At 40.6% G+C, this 21,468-nt stretch overlaps 1 protein-coding gene across 4 annotated transcripts in view; it reads right to left on the bottom strand.

Moving 5' to 3' along the window:
- LOC148542032 (ATP-dependent translocase ABCB1-like) overlaps positions 1 to 21,468 on the bottom strand; it is a 180,542-nt gene that overhangs the window by 62,030 nt on the left and 97,044 nt on the right. For 3 of the 4 annotated variants that reach the window (XM_088476374.1, XM_088476384.1, XM_088476365.1), the window contains exons 2-7: positions 15,836 to 15,888; positions 13,840 to 13,930; positions 6,725 to 6,785; positions 4,146 to 4,290; positions 3,057 to 3,141; positions 1,106 to 1,297 (exon numbers count right to left, since the gene is read on the bottom strand). In XM_088476374.1, coding sequence (XP_088332500.1) covers positions 1,106 to 1,297; positions 3,057 to 3,141; positions 4,146 to 4,290; positions 6,725 to 6,785; positions 13,840 to 13,930; positions 15,836 to 15,881 — 620 coding nt within the window. In that variant the 5' untranslated portion in view covers positions 15,882 to 15,888. Of the gene's footprint in view, positions 1 to 1,105; positions 1,298 to 3,056; positions 3,142 to 4,145; positions 4,291 to 6,724; positions 6,786 to 13,839; positions 13,931 to 15,835; positions 15,889 to 16,481; positions 16,501 to 21,468 lie in introns of those variants that run through there. The other variant, XM_088476393.1, reaches the window with a different exon arrangement.

Genomic DNA, 21,468 nt, shown 5'->3' with positions numbered 1-21,468 from the left:
ATTAGTGTCAGCATTGCATAAGGCCAGAGACGCGCGGCGAGGTCAATGGCTGGGAAGGCACTCATGCAGAGGCTGTGAGTGCGGGAAGCCTGTCTCACCCCCTACTCACTGTAACTCTCCCATCACTACACTAAGCTTCAGTTGCTATTGATTCTCCTACCTGCATCACTGTGTGTTTTCTTGCTGCAGCTAACTGAGATCTGATCTCACCCTGCAGTGCGCTTCCTGGTCACATGACACATCCAAGCTGTCCATTAGTGCTCAAGGCACATCCCCCATACTCAGGGGTATGCCTCTATTAGCTCTTTCTGTGCAGCTTACTGCCAGTGGTGTGGCCCCGCCCCCAGCTCTGCAAGCAGTGTCTGACTATACAGAAGCAAGGCTGAGCTGTTGCTGCCTCATCTCTCGTCTCCCTACAGTGCAAGGGAGCTCAACAAAGCTGGTGAGTGTTAACTATAAAAATGATTACAATAAGCAAAGAAGATGTTAATAAGTTATAAATATCTTCTCTCTATTATTCTAATCATTTTTATATCAAAATCTCAGGAATGTACTGCCTCCCCTGACTGCACACCCCTGCAGGGTCAGGGAGCTGGCTGCAGCACAGTAGTGGCAGGGAGACCTACATACTGATCATATCTGCCTACAAATTAAAGCAGTGAGTAGGTCTGATTTACAATTATGCAAACAATTTTTTTTTTCAATTGAATACCACGGGTATCAGGAGTGCGCAAACCAGCGGTAATTAAAAATTTATTGTGATGTCCGCTGTAATTATTGCTGCAAAAATCACGTGCCCAATTGATTAGTCCTAGGTACAGGATCTCTAGGAAGCATAATCTGCATTGCTCTTTAATACTTCAATGTCACTGCCCCAGTAAATTGATGAATTATCATGAATATTATATTAGACTACAAAAGGGCCGCCTCTCCTGGATGTTGGGGACAGTTCCACTGTGAAATATTAAAAATGTAAATTTGTAGTCTATGGATATATAAAGTCTGTTAGTCACACACAAAGTAGGGGACTGCATGAGATGTGCCATAGCCACTTTTATTACAGTATCTTTCAGTTACTTGCTCTACCAATATTAGATTTTCTTACTCTGTCAGTCTGGTGTTCAGTGTCCCAATCTGATTTGAGTCAAACCAAGCCATTTCCTGATGAAGGACGGCTTTGAAGAATCTCTGACGGATCCTGTGAGTCTGTCTCGCAGCGGATACCAAAAAGGTCCAAACTTGGAAAAAACTCAGGACGAAGACACCACAACCAATCCCAACATAGTAGTATGAATATCTATGGAAGACAGATTATAATAGATTATACAGACTTTCAATAAAAGGTATGCAGTCAGAACGTCAACATGTCAACATTCACAATGTCAAAATTGTTCATTATCAGTGGGATCAGTGGAACCGTAGATCTTGCAAAGCCACCCATTGATTGACCCCAATTTATATTATGAACCATGTACCTCTGTTGTAGGATTCCAGAATATGACATTTCTAAACAGATGATTTGCGTGCTTGAAATCAGAGGACCACTCCAAAAAAATATAGTTTGGACCCCCAGCTTGTAACTCGCTATACTCAGTAATGTCCCAAAGTAAATGCCTGAAAGCTCCATTTCTCAAAAGAGATCAAAGTCACTGTGACAAAAACAGTAGGCAATGGAAGATAGTAGAACCGACTAACTGAATTAAAAGAAAACTAAATATTTCTACTGAGTGTATGTAATGTATGTGAGAGCCAATTTATTAAGCATTATGGAACATTACCTGTGACACTCTGTGGCACTTATTAAGAGGTTTACCAGAGCTGGGAGGTTAATTATCAAAAAGTTATTTTAGAAACAATAAGGGGCGTATTCAATTAGGTGCGAAAATTCCCGTAGTTTTCGCATGCCGGACTTTTTCCATGCGAAAAAGTATCACGTGCGTAACCGCTTATCCCCGTATTCAATTAGAAAGCGTTGAAAACGGAACCAAGTGAATTCGGAACCAGCAAAAAGTCGTGTCAAAAATGGGGTAAACACTATGTAACCCCCGAAAAGCTGCACTAACATAGGGAATCACTATAGGGGTGTTCTAGTACCCCTAATAAAGCTAATCTGTGGCTTATTTTTCTCCAAAAGCTAGCTATTAGCGTCTTTGTATAAGTGGTGAAGAATGGCATTAAGCAATATTTTTTCAGCAAAATAACTACTCCCAGCAAATTTGGGGTACATGAAAATGGGTCTTTGCATATTTTAAAGTTGCTAAAGTGAAGATTTAAAAAACGATAAAAATCCACCAGCCACAAGGACCTGCAATCTTAAAAACACCTGGGGCATACTTGGGGACCCCCTGGAGTCTATTTCACTAGTTTTTTTGTTTTTTTTCACCCCCAAAATGAAAGTACTTTTTTGGGGTGTTCTTACGTTTTTTTAAAACTCTTTCCGCAAGTTTGCACCCCAAAACCCTAATTCTGCACTTTTTTCTACATCTTTCATAGGCAAATCTTTTTCACCTATTCCGCACCTGCTAAAAATCTTTGTAATTGAATCAAGGAGATAAGTTTTTGCCGGGCGAAATTACGTCACCGGCGAAACTTTTTAGCCGAAAACGGCTATTCGCACCAAATTGGCCAAATTAAGTGGCCAAATTAAGTGTTCAAAGCATTTGCTGAACCAATGATCTACTGAGATCAGTGAGGCCTGACTATTAGTATTGCTTCATCCAATGGGCTGCGACCAGTGGAGGTTCCAGAAGCGGGGCTGCAGCACAGTCCAAAATTCAAATAGGGGATCCACAGCAACTGCCAGTGACTCCTGTCCGGTGATGTTTGGCAGCGTTTGGAACGGCAGTTGGTGTGGCCTCACCTCTGGAGCCTCCACTGGCTTCAGTGTGATGACAGTTTCACTATAGTGCATATCCTCTAATGGCCTGTGGGTTATAACATTGCAAATGCAATTTCTGTACAACAACTGTAAGTAACTACCTGCTTAAAACCAGAAAAACAAGTTAAAAAACCAAGTAAAATATTCAACCTAAATAAATTTCCTAAAATGTTCTTACCTTGTCATTTCACCTTCTATGTCAAAATTTCCAATGTACTTTGCATTGCATGTCCCATCTGCATTGGTAGTGTTTAATGCAGTCACTTTATGGAAAGAGATAAAAAGTAAAAACTAAATAAGAACATAAGCTTAAAATTATCTTATATAAAGCACCTACATTGAAATTAATATAATCTGTCATGAAGTATATGCACTCGTTAGCTAGCCGTCAGCAAGTAATTATCTTTAATAAAGGTTTACTCCCCGCCATTTCTATACTGTGCTCTTCTGCTCTATCCTCCCAACAGACATTCAATAAAAGTAACATTTATATAATCTCCAGGGCCACACTGTGTGTTGTTCCATCTAAGCATGTCGTCACTTGTCATACTAATGTCTTACCACTTACCAGACTTTGGACAATGTCAATGTCAAATTCCTCTGAGTCTGAACAAATTTTGGGGGAATTTTAAAAACATTTTTTACAAATCTTTACCTGTGCAGTGAGTGTTGTGCCACCGCCGCTCATCCACAGTTCCTGCATCAGGCTAGCAGGGTTCCTGTAACGGCACTCTGCTGCCAGAATCTCTCCAGCAGTGGCGCCTGGAGGTTCCTTAGGATACTCCAGATGGTCACATTGCTGCCCTTACAGCTCCCCGAAGCATCCTGAGGATGCCCCGGGCATTGCTGTAGTCACCCATGCCGGGTGCAGGCCACGCCCCCTTAACGTGACATCATGCGTATGGTTTATGGCCTGCACGGTGCTGCACCCAGCGCCAGGAGCACTAGCTACGGCACTAGCTGCGAGCGACAACGGTAATGTACCTTGACGCATGTGCCATGTGACTCAGACACATGCACAAATTGCCGGTTAAACCTCAACTGCGTAAACATCGGAATAGCGTGCATCTCTGAATCTGGCCTAAGTTAGGCACAGCTGGCAACTATGAAACAGTACATTAAACCCTGTTTTGTCTGATTGATATTAATGTACAGTATGCAAAGAAAAACAGTGTTCTCCAGCTATTCTGCCTTGGAATGATACAGGGAGCATGGAAATTCAATATCCTATATTTTAGTTCTTCATTAAAGAAAACATAATACTTACTATTTTGAGAAACTCCACTTTGAACAAAAGCATCTGTCATCTCCCCAAAGACTATGATCATGAGAGGAAGTCCAGCGCCAGAGGCGAGAGAACACAGCAAGCCGACAATCATCAATATTATATCGAAAGTATCCGCATAGCGCAGCTGCAAGGAGATATTCAGGTCATTTGCAAGCTTCATTTACAGTGTATTCACACATGATTTACATGTTATCTTCCCAGAGGGGCGCAGCAATACAAACAAATACAGTATATTACACAGAAAGTCTTCTCTGCATATTTCTTTTCATTTTAAGGGCCTACTTATCAATTTAGTCATGAAACCTAATGTTGCTATTTGTGGCGAGATACAGAAAGAATAAGTTTTGGGGCTATTTATCATGCTGGGACAATTGCTCCCGGGGAAGCCTAACACCAGGGCTATAAATAGGGGCTCTTTACAGAGAGTCCCAGGGGAATTTTCGTCGCTTCCCCACAACACCTGCATGAGTAGCGATACTGCAGAGCCGCCCGGAGCGTCCAAGGGACATTTCGGGTAGTGCTTAATTTCCTAGAGCCAGTGGTCCCGCACCCTAGGTGTGAAATTACGATGTCACGAGTTTAAGGGGCATGGTCGGCACAGGGCGCACTGTTGCTCTGTTAAAGCACTGCATAACACTTACACTTTTGCCGCTAATTTTACCGCTCATGCACAAAATTAGTGATTAGAAAACTGTGCAGGTGGGAGGAGGCAGAAGGATCAAAATGGATCCCCTCCTTGCACTTTGGTCCCCTTTCCCATAGGTAGAGGCTAACTGATGCCGTTTGAAGCCATCTGAAGTTGGCGTTAGTTCCTGCAGTGAAGCTCTGAAAACATTCAGTTTTTGGAGCTCTATTCAGCTAGAGTGACGATGTTGCCCCGAATGCTATCGGGGCAACATTGTCACGATTTTTTATCAGTTATTACATTTTATGTCCCTGCATTTTTTAATGCAGGGACAGCGGTTGCGTTACCACGCTGTCCCTGCAATGTTACAGCAAGCATTGTTTTCGGGAATTTCAAAAACAAAACCTTCTGATTCTTCTTCTGTGCATGCTCAGTTATGTGCTTGTGAATAGTCTCCATCCCTGCTTTGCTGTGACCACCGAGGGCAAGTCCAATTCCATCCTGTCAAAACTGTCTAAATTGATTGAAATGTGTACACCGGCTTTATATTAGTCTGTATACATTTATATTTATGTGTGCTTTTATATTTAAAGTTTCAAGAATCTGCAGGGACTTATGGGAAAATGTCCCTCTGTCCCTGCAGTTTTCGGGATAATTAAGGATTTTCTTCATATAATGCCATTCTGAGATAGCATTATATAAAGATTTTTTAAATCATTTTTAACGCTTTTTGCTTTGCTGAATAGCTAAAAGCGTTAAAGAACTGTATATAGCAATGGCTTGTTCCCCACAGTGTGATACTCTGCGATATGGAAATTAATGGAGAAGATAATTGCGTTATCTTCTCAATTAACCCTTTGCTGAATAGTGTAAATACTTTAAAGATGCATTTTTTAAGTAAAACAATATTTGCTTGATAAATAGCAAAAATGCAATGTGTATGAGGACTGTGGTATGCTTCAATCAGGAGCGTATCTATAATGGGTGCAGGGTGTGCGCGGCACACGGGCCCCTGGGTCCAGGCGGACTCAGCACCGCACACCCTGCAGCCATAGTGTACTTACCTCTCTGGAGTCCCACGTCGGCGCAGGGGGCCGGCGCTGTAAAAACGACTGGAAAATGGCCGCCGTGGTATGCGCTGTACAGGGAAAATGGCTGCCACGGCCATTTTCCCGGTGACTTGCGCATGCACTATAGACTCCAGACACACTCTAGTGCTTAGAGTCTATAAATGCGGTGCTGGCCGCGCACAGCTCAGTGCCGGCCACCGGGAGAGGACGGGGCCCATTTTGGAGACTGCACATGGGCCCCCTCCTCTGCAGAAACGCCCCTGGCTCCAATCGATAAATATTGGTAGGGACAGGCAGTCAGGGTAGGCAGGGGAGTCACAGCATCCCCTTTCATACTCCTGAGATTTGATATAAAAATGATTACAATAATAAAAAGAAGATATTTATAACTTATAAACATCTTCTTTGTTTATTGTAATATTTTTTATGGTTAACGCTCACCAGCTTTGTGGAGCCCCCATTGGATTGCAGTGAGACGAGAGATGAGGTAGCAACAGCTCAGCCTCGCTTCTGTATAATCAGACACTGCTTGCAGAGTTGGGAGTGGGGCCACACCACAAGCAGTAAGCTGCACGGAAAGAGAGCTAATAGCGGTATGCATCTGAGTATAGGGGGCGTACCTTGACTTAGAATATAATTGGTTGCTGCAGTATGAGTCAAAACATATTTGCACACATGTTATCACTCATGTTGCTAAAGGTTTTTTTGTTTTTAGAAACCCCTAAACAAACGCAAAGAGAACACACAAACTCTACAGAGAGGCAGCAATGCAGTTTATTAAAAAAAAGGCTTAACTTTATTTTTTAAGGTTTTTTTTTTATTAAATGTAATTGTATGCATCAATGATGAATGTAGGTACTAACCAGCTCAAAATATCCAACCATAGATGTTTGGTTAGAAACATTCTTTTCCCCTTTCTTCTTTCTGTCAATGAAACACAAAATAAATGTAATTTTTCACAATATTTGCAACCAATAATGCTGTTTTATTTGCAATACAAATATATTCTTTAAATAGTACTAAAATCACAAAATAACAACCCTTGGTTGAAAGCTGTACTGCCATCTACATAAACCATTGTTTCTCCAGTGACCCAGCCCTGAGGGTTCCTATATCCAACCATTTTTACAGGGCTCTTTCATTTACTAACTGTAACTGATGGTGGAAGCCGGTGGTGTGCGAGTCCTCTGATTGCAGCTTGTGATAGGTGCACCAGCTCTCCTTTCCCCCAGTTTACTTCTAGGACTGTACTTACAATAATACAGACCTTGGGACTCTGGCTAGGGCAAGGGCACCATAGTAAAATCCTTAATTAAATGTTAGTACAGCTTTAAAACTGTTCATACTACAATTCTATAATCTGAGAAACCGAATGACTGACATAACAAAAGAGGTGGTTTAAACCTCTAGGATGGGAGCTGGCATGGGTGGTGATCATTGGACTCAGCAGCCTATGGCAGTGCAGGGGTGTATGTTTGTCTAAATGCCGGTACACACTAGACGATCTCTAGTGTGTACCGAGCTCGTTAGCAAAGCGTCCCAGCATGGTGCCGGCATCAGCAAGTGCATACACACTTGCCGATGCCGGGAGCGACGGCGCAAGAGCAGGGGCCATGCTGTTGATGTCCAACGGGTGATGTCGCTGAAGATATGCGGTACCAGTCTTCCAACCCTCCCTTCTCTTTTTGAGCATGTTGGTTTGGTGGTTATCGTTGGCTGTTTTACAGTGGGAAAGAACGGCAGGTGAACAGTCCGGACGCAATTATTTAATATAGGTGTTCCCCCTTCATTGACTGGTAGTTGGCTGTACCACCCTAACGGAGGACAGAGTTATAACCCAAACGAGTGCTAGTCAAGTTAGAGGGTCAAGTGGATACCTTTGTTGTTTATAGAGGTTTTATAGTTGTGTTTGTGCATCCTGGGCGGTATCCGTCTGGAATGTTTGTAGTTATTGTGCATTGTAGATTGGGATCATTTGCCTGTCCTTTCTTTGCCACCATACGCTCCCTTAAATAAATATATATTTAATTTAATAAATAGCATCCAGTTTTTCTGCCAAATCTATGTCTCAGGGTCTTTATTTACAGTATGGCTAGTATATTGTAGTTGTTTAGTGATTTGCACGCATGACACACTCCATCTTATAGAAGGTTTAATGCTTTTCTGAGTGGATGCTGCAGTTTTGCTTTCTACCATATCTGCCAATATCTGTACTGTGGGGGCCCAAACGAACCAATCATTTCAGTCACAGTCATGTGGCAGACCCTGGCGCTGAAATGATTGGTGGAGAAGATGATGTTCATCAAAATGAATTATCAACTCTTCCAGGGAGACCAGCCTCCAGAACGTACAGAGGGACCTGTGGTGGTGGATTCCAGTGGGGACGAGTTAATACTCTGTGAGGATGAGGATGTACACAACACTGAAGAGGGTGAGGAATCGGTGGATGAGGAGGATGAGGACGACATCTTGCCTCCGTAGAGCCAGTTTGTGCAGGGACAGATTAATTGCCAGCTTGTTTTGTGGGGGCCCAAACGAACCAATCATTTCAGCCACAGTCGTGTGGCAGACCCTGGCGCTGAAATGATTGCTTTGTTAAAGTGTGCATGTCCTGTTTATATAACATAAGGGTGGGTGGGAGGGCCCAAGGACAATTCCATCTTGCACCTCTTTTTTTTCTTTGCATTATGTACTGTTTGGGGCCTAGGTTTTCAAACTGCCATCCTGTCTGCCACTGCAGTGTCACTCCTAGATGAGCCACGTGTTTGTGCCGCCCACTCGTGTCGCTTAGCATAGTCATCCAGCTACCTTGGTGCAACCTTTTGGACTAAAAACAATATTGTGAGGTGTTCAGAATAGACTGGAAATGAGTGGAAATTAATGTTATTGAGGTTAATAACAGCATAGGAGCAGAAAAACCCACAAATTCTGTGATTTTAGCTGTTTTTATGCTTTTTAAAAAAAAAAAAAAAGATTCAAAACTCAAAACCCAGAACCCAAAACACGGAAGGGTGGTTTGGCAAAATCCAGATCTAAAACACAAAGAAAGATCCAGATCCAAAACACAAAACATGAAAAGTGGCCGGTGCACACCCCTAATACATATACACACACACACATACTGTATATACACACACACACACACACAGTGGATAAAATAAGTATTGAACACATCAATATTTTTCTCAGTAATTATATTTGTAATGGGGCTATTGTAATGAAATTGTCATCAATGTCAGCAACAATCCATGCGATCCACACATGCAAAGAAATCAAACCATAGATGTCCATAAATTAAGTTCTGTGTAATAATGTGAAATGACACAAGGAAAAAGTATTGAACACGCTTACTGAAATTTATTTAATACTTCGTACAAAAGCCTTTGTTGGTAATGACAGCTTCAAGGCGCCTCCTGTATGGAGAAACTAGTCGTATACATTGCTCAGATGTAATTTTGGCCCATTCTTTCACACAGTCTTCAAATCTTGAAGGTTCCGTGGGCCTCTTCTGTGAACTCGGATCTTTATTTCTTTCCATAGATTTTCAATTGGATTCAAGTCAGATAATTGGCTGGGCCATTCTAGCAGCTTTATTTTCTTTCTCTGAAACCAATTGAGAGTGTCCTTGGCTGTGTGTTTGGTATCATTGTCTTGCTGAAATGTCCATCCTCGTTTCATCTTCATCATCCTGGTAGATGGCAGCAGATTTTTATCAAGAATGTCTCGGTACAATTTTCCATTCATCCTTCCTTCAATTACATGAAGTATGCCAGTACCATATGCTGAAAAACAGCCTCACACCATGATGTTCTCACCTCCAAACTTCACTGTTGGTATGATGTTTTTGGGGTGATGTGCTGTGCCATTTCTCCTCCAAACATGGGGTGTATTATGGCATCCAAAGAGTTACATTTTGGTCTCATCTGACCAGACTATATTCTCCCATTATTTCACAGGCTTGTCCAAATGTTGTGCAGCAAACTTTAAACGAGCTTCAACATGCTTTTTCTTCAGCAATGGAGTCTGGCATGGTGAGCGTGCATACAGGTCATGGTGGTTGAGTGCATTACAGAGGTTTAGAAATCCTTTAGTAACCAATGCGGTTGAGTGCAATACTTATTGTTTTCTTTGAAACAATTGTACCGGCTAATTCCAGGTCTTTCTGACGCTCTTTACAAGGGGTCCTTGGCTCTTGGACAACTCTTCTGATAATTCTTTTCACTCCTCTGTCAGAAATTTTGTGAGGAACACCTAGTCGTAGCCTGTTTATGGGGAAATTATGTTCTTTCCACTTCCGGATTATGGCCCCAACAGTGCTCACTGGAACATTCAGAAGTTTAGAAATCCTTCTCTAACCAATGCCATCAGTATGTGACACCTTGGTAATGAGACACCTTTTTATAGGCCATCAGTTGGGACTAAACCAGCTTATATTAATTTGCACTGACAAGTGTCAAGATTGCTTTCTAATTACTGATAGATTTCAGCTGGTGTCTTGGTTTTCGTTGCCTTTTTGCACCTCCCGTTCTTCATGTGTTCAATACTTTTTCCCTGTGTCATTCACATTATTACACCAAACTTAAATTATGGACATCTACCATTTGGTAAAAATTCCATTACAATAGCCCTATTACAAATATATGTATATATGTTTGTCCAAGGTTTCTGCCCTATGTATTTTAACCCCCAGGAAATGAATGTCTGTTTCTGCTTGACTAGAGTATGGGCTTTAAGTAAAAGCCAGATAATGGGCCCTGAGGGTGTAGATGTAAGAGAGAAGGGAGGGCTCCATCCACAAGGCTGATTCAGGTGTTGGAGCCTTCAGCCTCAGAGCAGGCTAATTAGTGACTGCAGCTGTGAGAGGCTAATACAGGCTGTGTCAGGGTTTGGCTCAGTGTCTCATACCTGGGGAGAGCAGGCAGTATGGCTTGTTCAGAGACATTGTGATGTACTACTTGTAAGTACTGTGCATATGCCTATGTTTGTGGTGAGGGCAGTAGGCGCCACCACTTTGATAGAGGGAATTTATTGTTTAGTTAGTGCCAAGATGGGCTAGGATTTATTTTTGTGTTTTCCATTTTATACTGCACAATAAAAACTAACTGGCTAGTTTGCATGAAAACCCTGGACTTTTGTGCTGATTCCTAGTGTTTGGACCTCCTATGCCAATTTATTACTCTATAGATTTGATATATATATATATATATATTTATATATATATTTTTTTATATATATATATATATATATATATATATAATGGAAATATCCTATAAACGTAAAAGATAGACACAAGGGGTAATAAATATTCATAAGTCAGAGGTGCACAACAATAGGTTTCTTTGAATATATAAAAAATAGGTAGCAGGGAAAAATACAAAAGGAACAGGTAAACCACCTCCAGCGTTACCCAAATGAAAATTGTACCCTGCACCAAGTAACACTGGTGACAAACAGAAAAACTGTCCATTATACAGATGTGATGAACTGGAGACAGATACATCTCTGCTGGGCATTCAGGAGTAAAATAACTAGGGAGGAATAAGCTACATGTAAGTAGCAAAGTGATTCAGAACACAATATATTGTAATAAACCACCGTTGGGTAGAGAAAAGCTAGCAAGGTTTTGCCTTATAATGAGCAGCCACAGTGTGTAATTATCCTCTACGCGAACACTTTCTAAAATGTCAGCCCATGTACTGGCATGGTGAGCTAGGTGACTCATTACCAAAGTTGACTGACATTATTCTATAGAGCGCTCAACTGTATTTAATTTTAGAAATAATACTGAAACAAGACTATATATACACACATACATGCACATACACACATGCACATACACACATACATGCACACAAAAACACACGCTAGCTGAAGTACCTGGCGCTGCCCAGGTGTAAATTTTCAAGTTATTAAGTTAGGCATCCCAGGCCAATCAATCTAGTGGGAGGCTCAGAACAGGCTCCCTGGGACAAAGTTCTGCCCAGCGTACACCAATGGGAGGTCCGACCAAGACCCTAACCCCCCTAAAACCTGGCCAGGATCCAACTGGACCACCCCGCGTTGGTTTCATTACAATCAGTGCATGGGTGACCGAATGCATAACTGTACGTATAATTATATATATATATATATATATATATATATATATAATTAAAACATGTAGGAGTCCGGCACTCTCCTAAAGATATAGGTATTGCCCAGGTGCCACAACAAACCAAGAAGGTATAGTATATACGGGGAAACAAAACTGAAGGGCACTCAACAGGACTTCCACAACCTATGTAGATATAATCAAGAAACCAGGCAGAGCCAGATGTAATGTCAAAGTTTCAGCAGAAGGTGCTTTTATCAAGACATGATAAAAGCACCTTCTGCTGAAACGTTGACATTACATCTGGCTCTGCCTGGTTTCTTGATTATATCTACATAGGTTGTGGAAGTCCTGTTGAGTGCCCTTCAGTTTTGTTTCCCCATATATATATATATATATATATATATATATATATAAGCATACTGTATAATCTATCGATTTTCTAAATATACGGAGGTACACTGCAAATGTTAATTATTCCTCTTTTGCAAGTTCCTTCCTTATTTACATGTTTTCCAACAAATTGCGCACTTGAACAAGAGGAACTGGCAGGACATACACACAATGACATTCTTTGCTGAATGCATCCAATTCTACACCTACTGTATGCAAATTCAAGAATTTGTTTTGTATGAACATACGGTATATTTTAATAAGGGTTCTAGGATAGAGATCCTAGTTCTTTGGATATGCCAAACTACCCAAATTACTGCCTCCAGACCGTCTTTACGGCTTCTGTAGGCACATTTATAGAGGTGAGAGTATTTACATGCACACATATGCTGTCACTGTAAATATAACATGAATATTTGCAATGAGGATTGTGAAATATAGTCCTGATGTTCCAATAATCTCATGATTTATTTAGAGAATAAACAAGGTTTCAACAAGCAAGTAAAAATGCAAGGTTGTAAAGAATCAAGGGGAAGGTCAAAACATGATAGTACAGTAAGTTGTGTTTGGGCTTGATGTTTTTACTTTTGCTGTTTGTGCATCCCTATAAAACATCACAGACCTGCAAAACTTCACAGCAGACATTTAAAAGTATAATTGCTATGCGTTAAAATTTACAGCATAATGAATGTGCATTTTTTGTGTTTGTAAATGACTCCCACTGACTTTTTTTTTTGTTTTAAAAAAAAGGTAATTGCAGTACGGTATTGAAACGGGATCGGTATGTATTACCGCCGACGGGGCATGACCGGCAGGGGTGAAGATCCCAACTGCTGCTAAAGGTAAGTAACCCTAATCTTTTCCCCCCCTAACCCTCCCTTACGGGTGCCTAACCCTAACCTCCCCCCAGTGCCTAACCCTAATCCCCCCACTAAGTGCCTAAACCTAACCCCCCCTTCCCCGCTGCCTAAACCTAAGGGTGCCAAACCCTAACATCCTCCCAGGGGTGCCTAACCCTAACCCCCCCTTTCCCTAGCGTAAACCTAACCCTCCCGGGGGGATGCCTAATCCTAAATCCCCACCGAGAGCCCTAAACCTACCCTCCTCCGCAGCTGTCCGTGCCTGGCGCCAGGCCTACCTTCGATCGGGATGATGGGTGTCGGGCTCCCGGCGTAGGTAAAATGACAGGCATCGGGATTTCGACGTCTGTCATTTGTACCTTGCCGGGATTAGACAGTCGGGAAGCCGGCGGTCGGGATTGCATCCTTTGGCTTCCCGACTGCTTCCCATTGGAACATATAGACTCATTGATTTAATAGAAATATTGTTGTGTATTAATGAACAAAACTGTGCGAATAAGCAGGACACCAGGACACCAGGTCATTTCACATCACACTGCCTAACAAACATTAAATGTATGCTCCTTGTAAGTCAGCATGGTTTGATTGACAACTGCGATACAAAAATATCTGATAGGGGAAGAATGTCCCTTACTTGTCTCCCGTTTCCTCTCTCACACCATTACTTCCTGGTTTTTCATCTTGTTGAAATATAGGGTTCTCATAAGTATGATCTGGAAAGCCATCTAAAACAAGGCAAAGCCACAAATTTACTAATCAAAAGTAAAATAAACATATATTATATAATTGAAACTATACATTCACACACTACGGTGGAATTCAATTACTGGTGCTGGAATGCTCAGCTGTGCATATGTCAGATAGTTACTGTACTGCAGACATCATAGCACTATGGGGAGTGAGACAAACTTGATGTGGATGAACAAGATGTTCCATTCTGGAACAGAATATTGCTTCCATCACATTAAACTGAATTTTTCCCTTTGAATACAAATAATTTAACTTATATGTTTTTAATCAACATGTATGATACCATCAGAAGTAAAAGGAAATATTCATAATTTTTTTAAGAAACCAATTGTTCAAAATATATATATATTTTTTTCAATAATACAAACACTTCACACCCCTAAAGTGAAAGTAGACGGCTAGTCTGTTAATCTTAAAAAAATGGTGGCTGAACTAGGTGGCATATTAAATTTTTATTCAATATCAGATTTAAATAGTGAGGGATTGTAGGCCCTAGGGTATAGCAGCTATATATATATTACAAATTAAAGTCTCTGGTAAGCGCCGGTCTGTTTGTTCGGGCTAATCTCGAGAACAACTGGACGGATTTTGAAGCAGTTTTCATTAGTCTATAGAGCATTTGTCGAGGAAGGTTAAGGTGTATGAAACATTAATGTATGCAAAAGGGAACCAATCAGTGATGATTTTAGTAAAGCAAGTCAATGAAAAAACGGACGTCCAATCACTTTCTTGGCTTATGCTGCCTAAACCGTTAAAGATTTATCACAACGATGGACTTTTTTTTATACCATGTAAAGATTGATAAGTATTATCCGGTTTCTCCAGGAAAAAATTGATGTAAGCCCTGTTTACTGATACAAAATTTAATTTTTTTTCTTTTTTTTTTTTTAACCATTCCTATTTCATCTAGTTTACCTGTTTTTCTCATGGACAAATTTACATGGCCCTTTTGCATGTCACTTCAACACTAAATCTTTCCGTGCTGACATCAAAAGGAAAAATTAAACATTTTGTCTTCAAGGTAATCTTAGAAGAACTTGGGTAAAAAAAGACTATCGCCATAAATTAAAATTTGCTCCTGTGCCATATATCTATAAATTATATTATAATATATTATAAGGTCCGGCACTCACAACAACGAATGCAAACCTATAGAGGTGCCCTCATGAATGGGAAACATAATCATATGGAGGTGCGGCACTCTCATAGAATGAACAAGCGTCAACTATGTCAGTAGTATCAGCGTTTCAGTACTATTATGTACTATCTTCAGGACTATCTGAAGATAGTACATAATAGTACTGAAACGTTGACACCACTGACATAGTTGTCGCATGTTTATTCTATGAGAGTGCCGCACCTCCATATGAAAATATATATATATATACATATATATATATATATATACATATATATACACACACACACAGTTTATGCACAAAAGGAAAATTGGAGAAAGTAGTCTTGTAACGGGATGCACAACAATCTTGCTTATTTTAACATGTAAAACATCATTTATTACTATTAATAACCACTATTCACAAGTGGAAATATATATAATACAGCAAAATAAAACAAAATAGTAAAGTAGGAGATAATTAAAATAAAGGCTGTGCCGAGTCTCAAACCTTTGTTCAGTGTGGACCTTGCATTAATATTCCTGATATTTTATAAATATACCAACCTATTACTGTGTTGTATATTCAAGGAATACCCTAGCACTAATGGGTTACTACAGCTCAAGCAATGTGTCCTTCCATATACATTGATAGGGCATGCACACTGGTTTATACAGGTTATTATAAATGCCAAAATTGATGAGTGCAAACACCTATCTATATACAAAGTAAATAGCCAAGGATGTAAAGCTAGTGACTTACCAATGATGGTTTTGTCTTTCCTGGGTATGTGTGTGTCTTCTCTCATATTGACTCTGTAACATTAAGAAATTAAAATGTGATAAACATTAGAATTAGACATTTTATTTATAGATGCTGCCTGTTATATTATGGGACTAAAACAGGTTTCAAGCCATTCTGCAAAGGAACTGTAACCATATTGTTTTCCCAAGTTGCTATGCACAGTCAGATATGGGCAACAAACCAGCCCAGCCTTAAATATGCATTATTTATTTAGACGTAACACTATCAACTAATTAGGAACAAAATGTAACATTGCCTTTACAGTTATTGAAAAGTGCTGCATGTATAAGAATTAGCCTAGGAGAAAAGTGATGGTTTATTCTATAAACTAAATAAACAACAAACACATGTAAAATATTATTCACATGTTTTCATTATATAAATGGAGAATTGCATTATACTATGAAAAATTTATTTTGAAAGATTACACAGATTACACATTGAAACAAGAAAGTCCCCCATTACCGTTGGGACCGTAGTCTTGAAAGCACATGGCTGCCTACAGGCTACTCCTAAAATCACAGCTACCTCCAGTACACATCTCTGCAGAAAGACCTGCCTAATTCCAGGTAAAAACAAACAAAGAAATGCTTAGCCATCTTACCCTATTTAAGCATAGAAATAAGGTCCTGCAAGTCAGGGTCAGATTTAACTTCCACAGGGGCTGAAAATGTTCAAGGGCCTATTGTGAGAAGCGGAGGAGGTGTGACCAGTGCTGTGTGGGTGTGGCCAGTGCCATGTGGGCGTGTACACCCCCATATGCTATAAACCCTCATGTCTACATAAATACATAAAAGTAGACAAACTGACATCATTTTGTGAGGAAAATAGAAATACAATTTTAATACTTATGATTTCACGGCCAACTGTGTGGCCAGCTGGTGACTGCTCGTCATCATGATGTCATGATAATGGGCCTAGTTTATGTGGAGGCTGGAGCATCTGCCTTATTCCTAATCTGGCTCTGCTGTAAGTGGATGCAAGAACAAACAGTCCTGGATAGCCTGGTAAATCAGTTTGTCATAACTACTGCTCTTTCTTTCATGTCTTCTGGGATATTCTGGGTTTAAAGCTAAATCTGTATCTGTGCTCAGTAAAAATTATTATTAATAAGCTTTTAACATCAATTCATTAATGGAGCTTGGGTTAAAGCAGTCCAGAAAGAAAGGGAACAGATATATATCTCCTGCGAGAAATGATTCAGGTTTTATAGCTTTGTAATAGCTTCAAAAAATTTCCACTATGTTAATGAAACAAATTCTATGTAAAGTAAATGGCTATGTATTTGCATATCCATTCCTAGTGATCAGAGGCAACAAGTGCCAGAGGCAATAAACTTGCTAAGGATCTAGCAATCTGTCTCAGGTTTCCCATACTTTGTTCCTTTGGCGGAATTGTGCAATGCTCTAAATATTGCAACACTGTTGGCATAACAAGACTGTTTGCCAAGAAGGCCACACAAGATCTTGAGGGTCATTTGCTAAAGTCAAATAACTATAGAACTGCTTAACTGACACAGTAAATCAAACAACTAATGCTAACTTTGCTGCTTATGGTAAAATATTGCAAGTGTACAATCTAACAGGGACCTGTCCTTGATCTCTGCCCACTTTTCAAAAGTACTTTGTAGGGTTAAATCAAATTATTTTTTTTTGGGGGGGGGGGAATTATGAAACCTTCTGAAGAAGACGAGAGGAGGTGTTGACCGTAGCAACCAACCAGATTCAAACTATCAATTTTTTTAATGTACTTAATAAATTATATCTAGAATCTGATTGGCTGCTAAGGTCAACACCTCCTGCGGTCCTCTACAGAAGGTTTCATAGATCATCTCCTTGGTCTGATAATTGTTTAACCACATAACTGGATACTATTTAGAAATTGTCTGGGTTTTTTATGATTGAATTATGTCAAGAACATCTATTTATTCAACACAACTCTAGAAAAAAAAATTGAAACACATAATATTAATATCGATTTTACATATCGGTCATCAATATATCAGACAATCGATGATTGGAACATCACATCATCTTGACTTTGCATTTCTACCGGCGGCTGCTCCTCTGAACAGCCGGCAAATATACACTGGGTGCCTGACTGTTGCTACATTTACATGTCCCCAGTGGCTGCAGAGAGGAGCCACCAGGGAGGGCCCTGCCAGCAGTAATCAGCAGCATGGCAGACACTGGGAGAGGGTGCAGGAATGCAGAGGGGCTTTGAGGTCCCTCTACCATTGGTGGCTGCTAGAATAGGCACATAACTATTGTGGGTGCAGGGGGTGTGGTTGCTATGGAGCCCGCAGTCCCTCCGACACCCACCTCCCCCTGCAACCTGCTCACCTCAATGGCATTTCAAGAAGAGAAGCCGCTGATGATTCCTTCTGCAAACTACTTTTTAGTCACAGGCACACTTCATCCTGTGACTAGGAAACAGTTTGCTGCACGATGCAACAATGCCAGGCAAGTGGTTAAGTACCTCTAGCGATCTCTGCTAAATATTAGTGAGGGTATAAAGTAGTGAAATAGTGGCATATCCTTTGCCTTATGCACCTGGCATGTCCACAGAAGTGCTGAGAGGGGAAGGGCAGATGCCTCTGATGCCACCACCATGCACCCTAGTCAGCACAATAGGAAGCTACACCACAATGGTACATGACCACGCCCCCCCCAGGGGCCACACTCCCCAGGACCACCAATGCATCTATCTACACACAGCAGAGGTAGCCATTCTCTACTATGTGCATGACCAGTGCGTCTGATGTCTAGTGCCTCGGTGATGTCATGAGTTTTGGGTAATTTAAACTGAAATAAAAAGACTGCTGATGTCAAACATTGAAAAAAAGCATCAGTTGTCAGACTGTGGTGTAAGGCTGATGTGATTGCTTCCATCTATTGCAACATATGCACTGGAAGTATAGTATTAGTGTAGTCACACCTTCTTATGTGCCTGAACTAATATGTGAGTCACTCATTAAAACTAATCACATGTTATCCTCTCACTGTCTCCCTCTCACTTACTAATTCATCTATATATATATATATATATATATATATATATTACATATACACACACACATATGTATATATATATATTTATACACACACACACACACACATATATACTGTATATTTGCCATTTTGTTCTTACATAACAATCACCAGTTATTTAATTGTTCACTTCCGTAATTCTAAGTATGCTGCTGAGAGCTGGTACAGTATACTAACTTATGTTGTTGTTTTGTTTTCATGCAAAAATATGTAGTTACCGAGGCTGAAGAACTCAGACCGCCAAGTGGCGTGGAAACACACATTGTAATATGTGCGTCTGCAAAGTGTTCCTGTACATTGTCTGTGGAAGTTCACAGGAAATAATAATAATAATAATAAAAATTATTCTTGTTATTAATAGTAATTACACTTACATTTATATAAAAAAAAAAAATAGAAGTGGAACTGCAAAATATATGACACATGCTAGGAGGAAATAAAAAAAAAATCTTAAAATATTAGACTATGCGGATAAAAGAAAACTGTCCTGGAATTGTGTTTCTCTATGTTCCACCACAAAGTAAGCATTTTTATCACTAGTACAATGAATGTCAATGAGTCTGACAATGGTTTGAGTATCGCATACACACTTGCATTTCTATACTTAGGACCTCCAGCAGCCTTTTTTTTTTTTCTTTCAACAAGATCCATTAAATTTTTTGTTCCCTATCCCAGTCTCAGGGGGCATGCGGTTCTCCCGAGTTTGAGAGAAACAATTTAGGGAAGAGGTAATAATGGAAGATTCAACTTACACAGCAGCCAGTCCCTGTGCACTATGGGTTGTTGAGACACCTGGGGTCAGAGGAGCATGTTTTGAGTCCTGATTGGTAGAGCACAGCACATGCTCCTCTGAATGGAGCAGGGGGCGGGGCTACACCAGGTTTGTGCTGTGGCTGCAGCAGTCAAAAGGAGGAGGAGAGAGCTGCTGCCATTCCCGGAGCAAGGTAGGAGGAGGCGATTGGGAAACACATTGTTGCATATGTCAGTCTATCTGGATGTGTGATCCTCCCCCTCACCCCTGCCGTGTATATGTCTCTACATGTGAACCTCTATGTATATAACATCATCTCCAAGCATCCATTGCAATGCCGAAAGACATCAAGTCCAGCCGCCAGTGTAAAGGGGGTAAAACCCGTCTCCGACCTGTGCTCAGTGTATATGAAAAAGCACCTTATATGTTAAAACCAAAATAAATATTAGAACAATTGCAGACACCAGTGTTGATGAAAAAAAAATATATATAATAAAAAGCTCAGACTGAGGTGAAGGAAACGCCTATAAACTTCAATTCTTCCTTACATACAGTATGTCATTTAGGGGCCTATTCATCAACACTAAAATAATGGATTTAAGGACATTTTCCTTAATTACCGTTTTTTAGTATTCGTGAAGACACAACACAGGAGATATCACTGATATCTTCTGGTTAAGTCCACCTGCATTCATTTCCACACTCCCCATACATTAGTACATGAGAAATTAGGCTATTCATCAAGACATTTTTCGGAATTTGATGGTGTTACTATCTGCCACTCCCAGGAGGCGTATAGCGGGTTACACTTACCTGCTGTCAGCTGGGCAGGTCCTCCGGCGCTCCCTGGTCCCTCCTCCGGCTCTGGTGGCTGCTCTGACACTGTGTGCTCCTGGCAGAACACAGTAAAGTTTAGAAGAAAAACAAAACGTTTTTTTTTTCCTTCTAAACTTTACTGTGTTCTGCCGGGACAACACAGTGTCAGAGCAGCTGCCGGACGCAGCTGCAGCGGCCAAGTAGGTGGGGGACGGGGGGGGGACGACAACACAGAATTACCGCAGCTGTAGGCATTGCTACGCAAGTGCCGCTTTTGTGAAGGTAACGGTGCATGCGCAGAACTGACTACAGCTGCGGTAAGGTAGAGCAGATAGGGAAAAGTATCTATTCCCCGAAAAGCTGTCATCGCAAAAATTACAGCTTCTTGGAATAGATACTGATGGAGAGGAGGAATGATGAATTCCTCCGGTAATTAGGTAGAACTCCATGCGAGTTCTAAGCCTAATTACCTCCATCGAATGTTTAGTAATGATGAAAAGGCCCCTTAGTGCCACATTTATTTTATGATATGAATTTCCTTTACCTTAGTCTGAGCTTATTATTATAATAAATTCAATTTGTTTTTATACCTACACTGGTTTTGGCAATTGATCTAATATTTATTGCATTTATTTTTAATTTGTGGTTTAAGGTATTTTTAGTTTTTTTTTTTTTAAGGTGCACTCTCTAAAAGGTGCCCCCTGCACCGGTCACAACCCTTGCCCATGTGCACCACACACCCTGCACCCATTGTAAATAACCCCTGTAAGCAACAGATCTTTGCACAAAAACAGAGCAAAGCTGAGAAACGCCACCTTAGTGGTGATGGAGGATTTTGATGCTTTGAGAAGGAGATAGTGCCGCTTAGCATGCCATAGCTCCGCCCGGACTCCTCTTCTGAGTGCACTCTCCAGAAGATACTGTAGCTGCGTAAAATGCTAGAGAGCAGGCAAATATGGAGGAAAGAGTGGAAA

Source organism: Taudactylus pleione, unplaced genomic scaffold, assembly GCF_031769625.1.
Source record: "Taudactylus pleione unplaced genomic scaffold, aTauple2 ptg000016l, whole genome shotgun sequence".
Classification (NCBI taxonomy): domain Eukaryota; kingdom Metazoa; phylum Chordata; class Amphibia; order Anura; family Myobatrachidae; genus Taudactylus; species Taudactylus pleione.
Note: the sequence above shows the minus strand (reverse complement) of the source record. Positions and strands in the feature narration are given on the sequence as shown.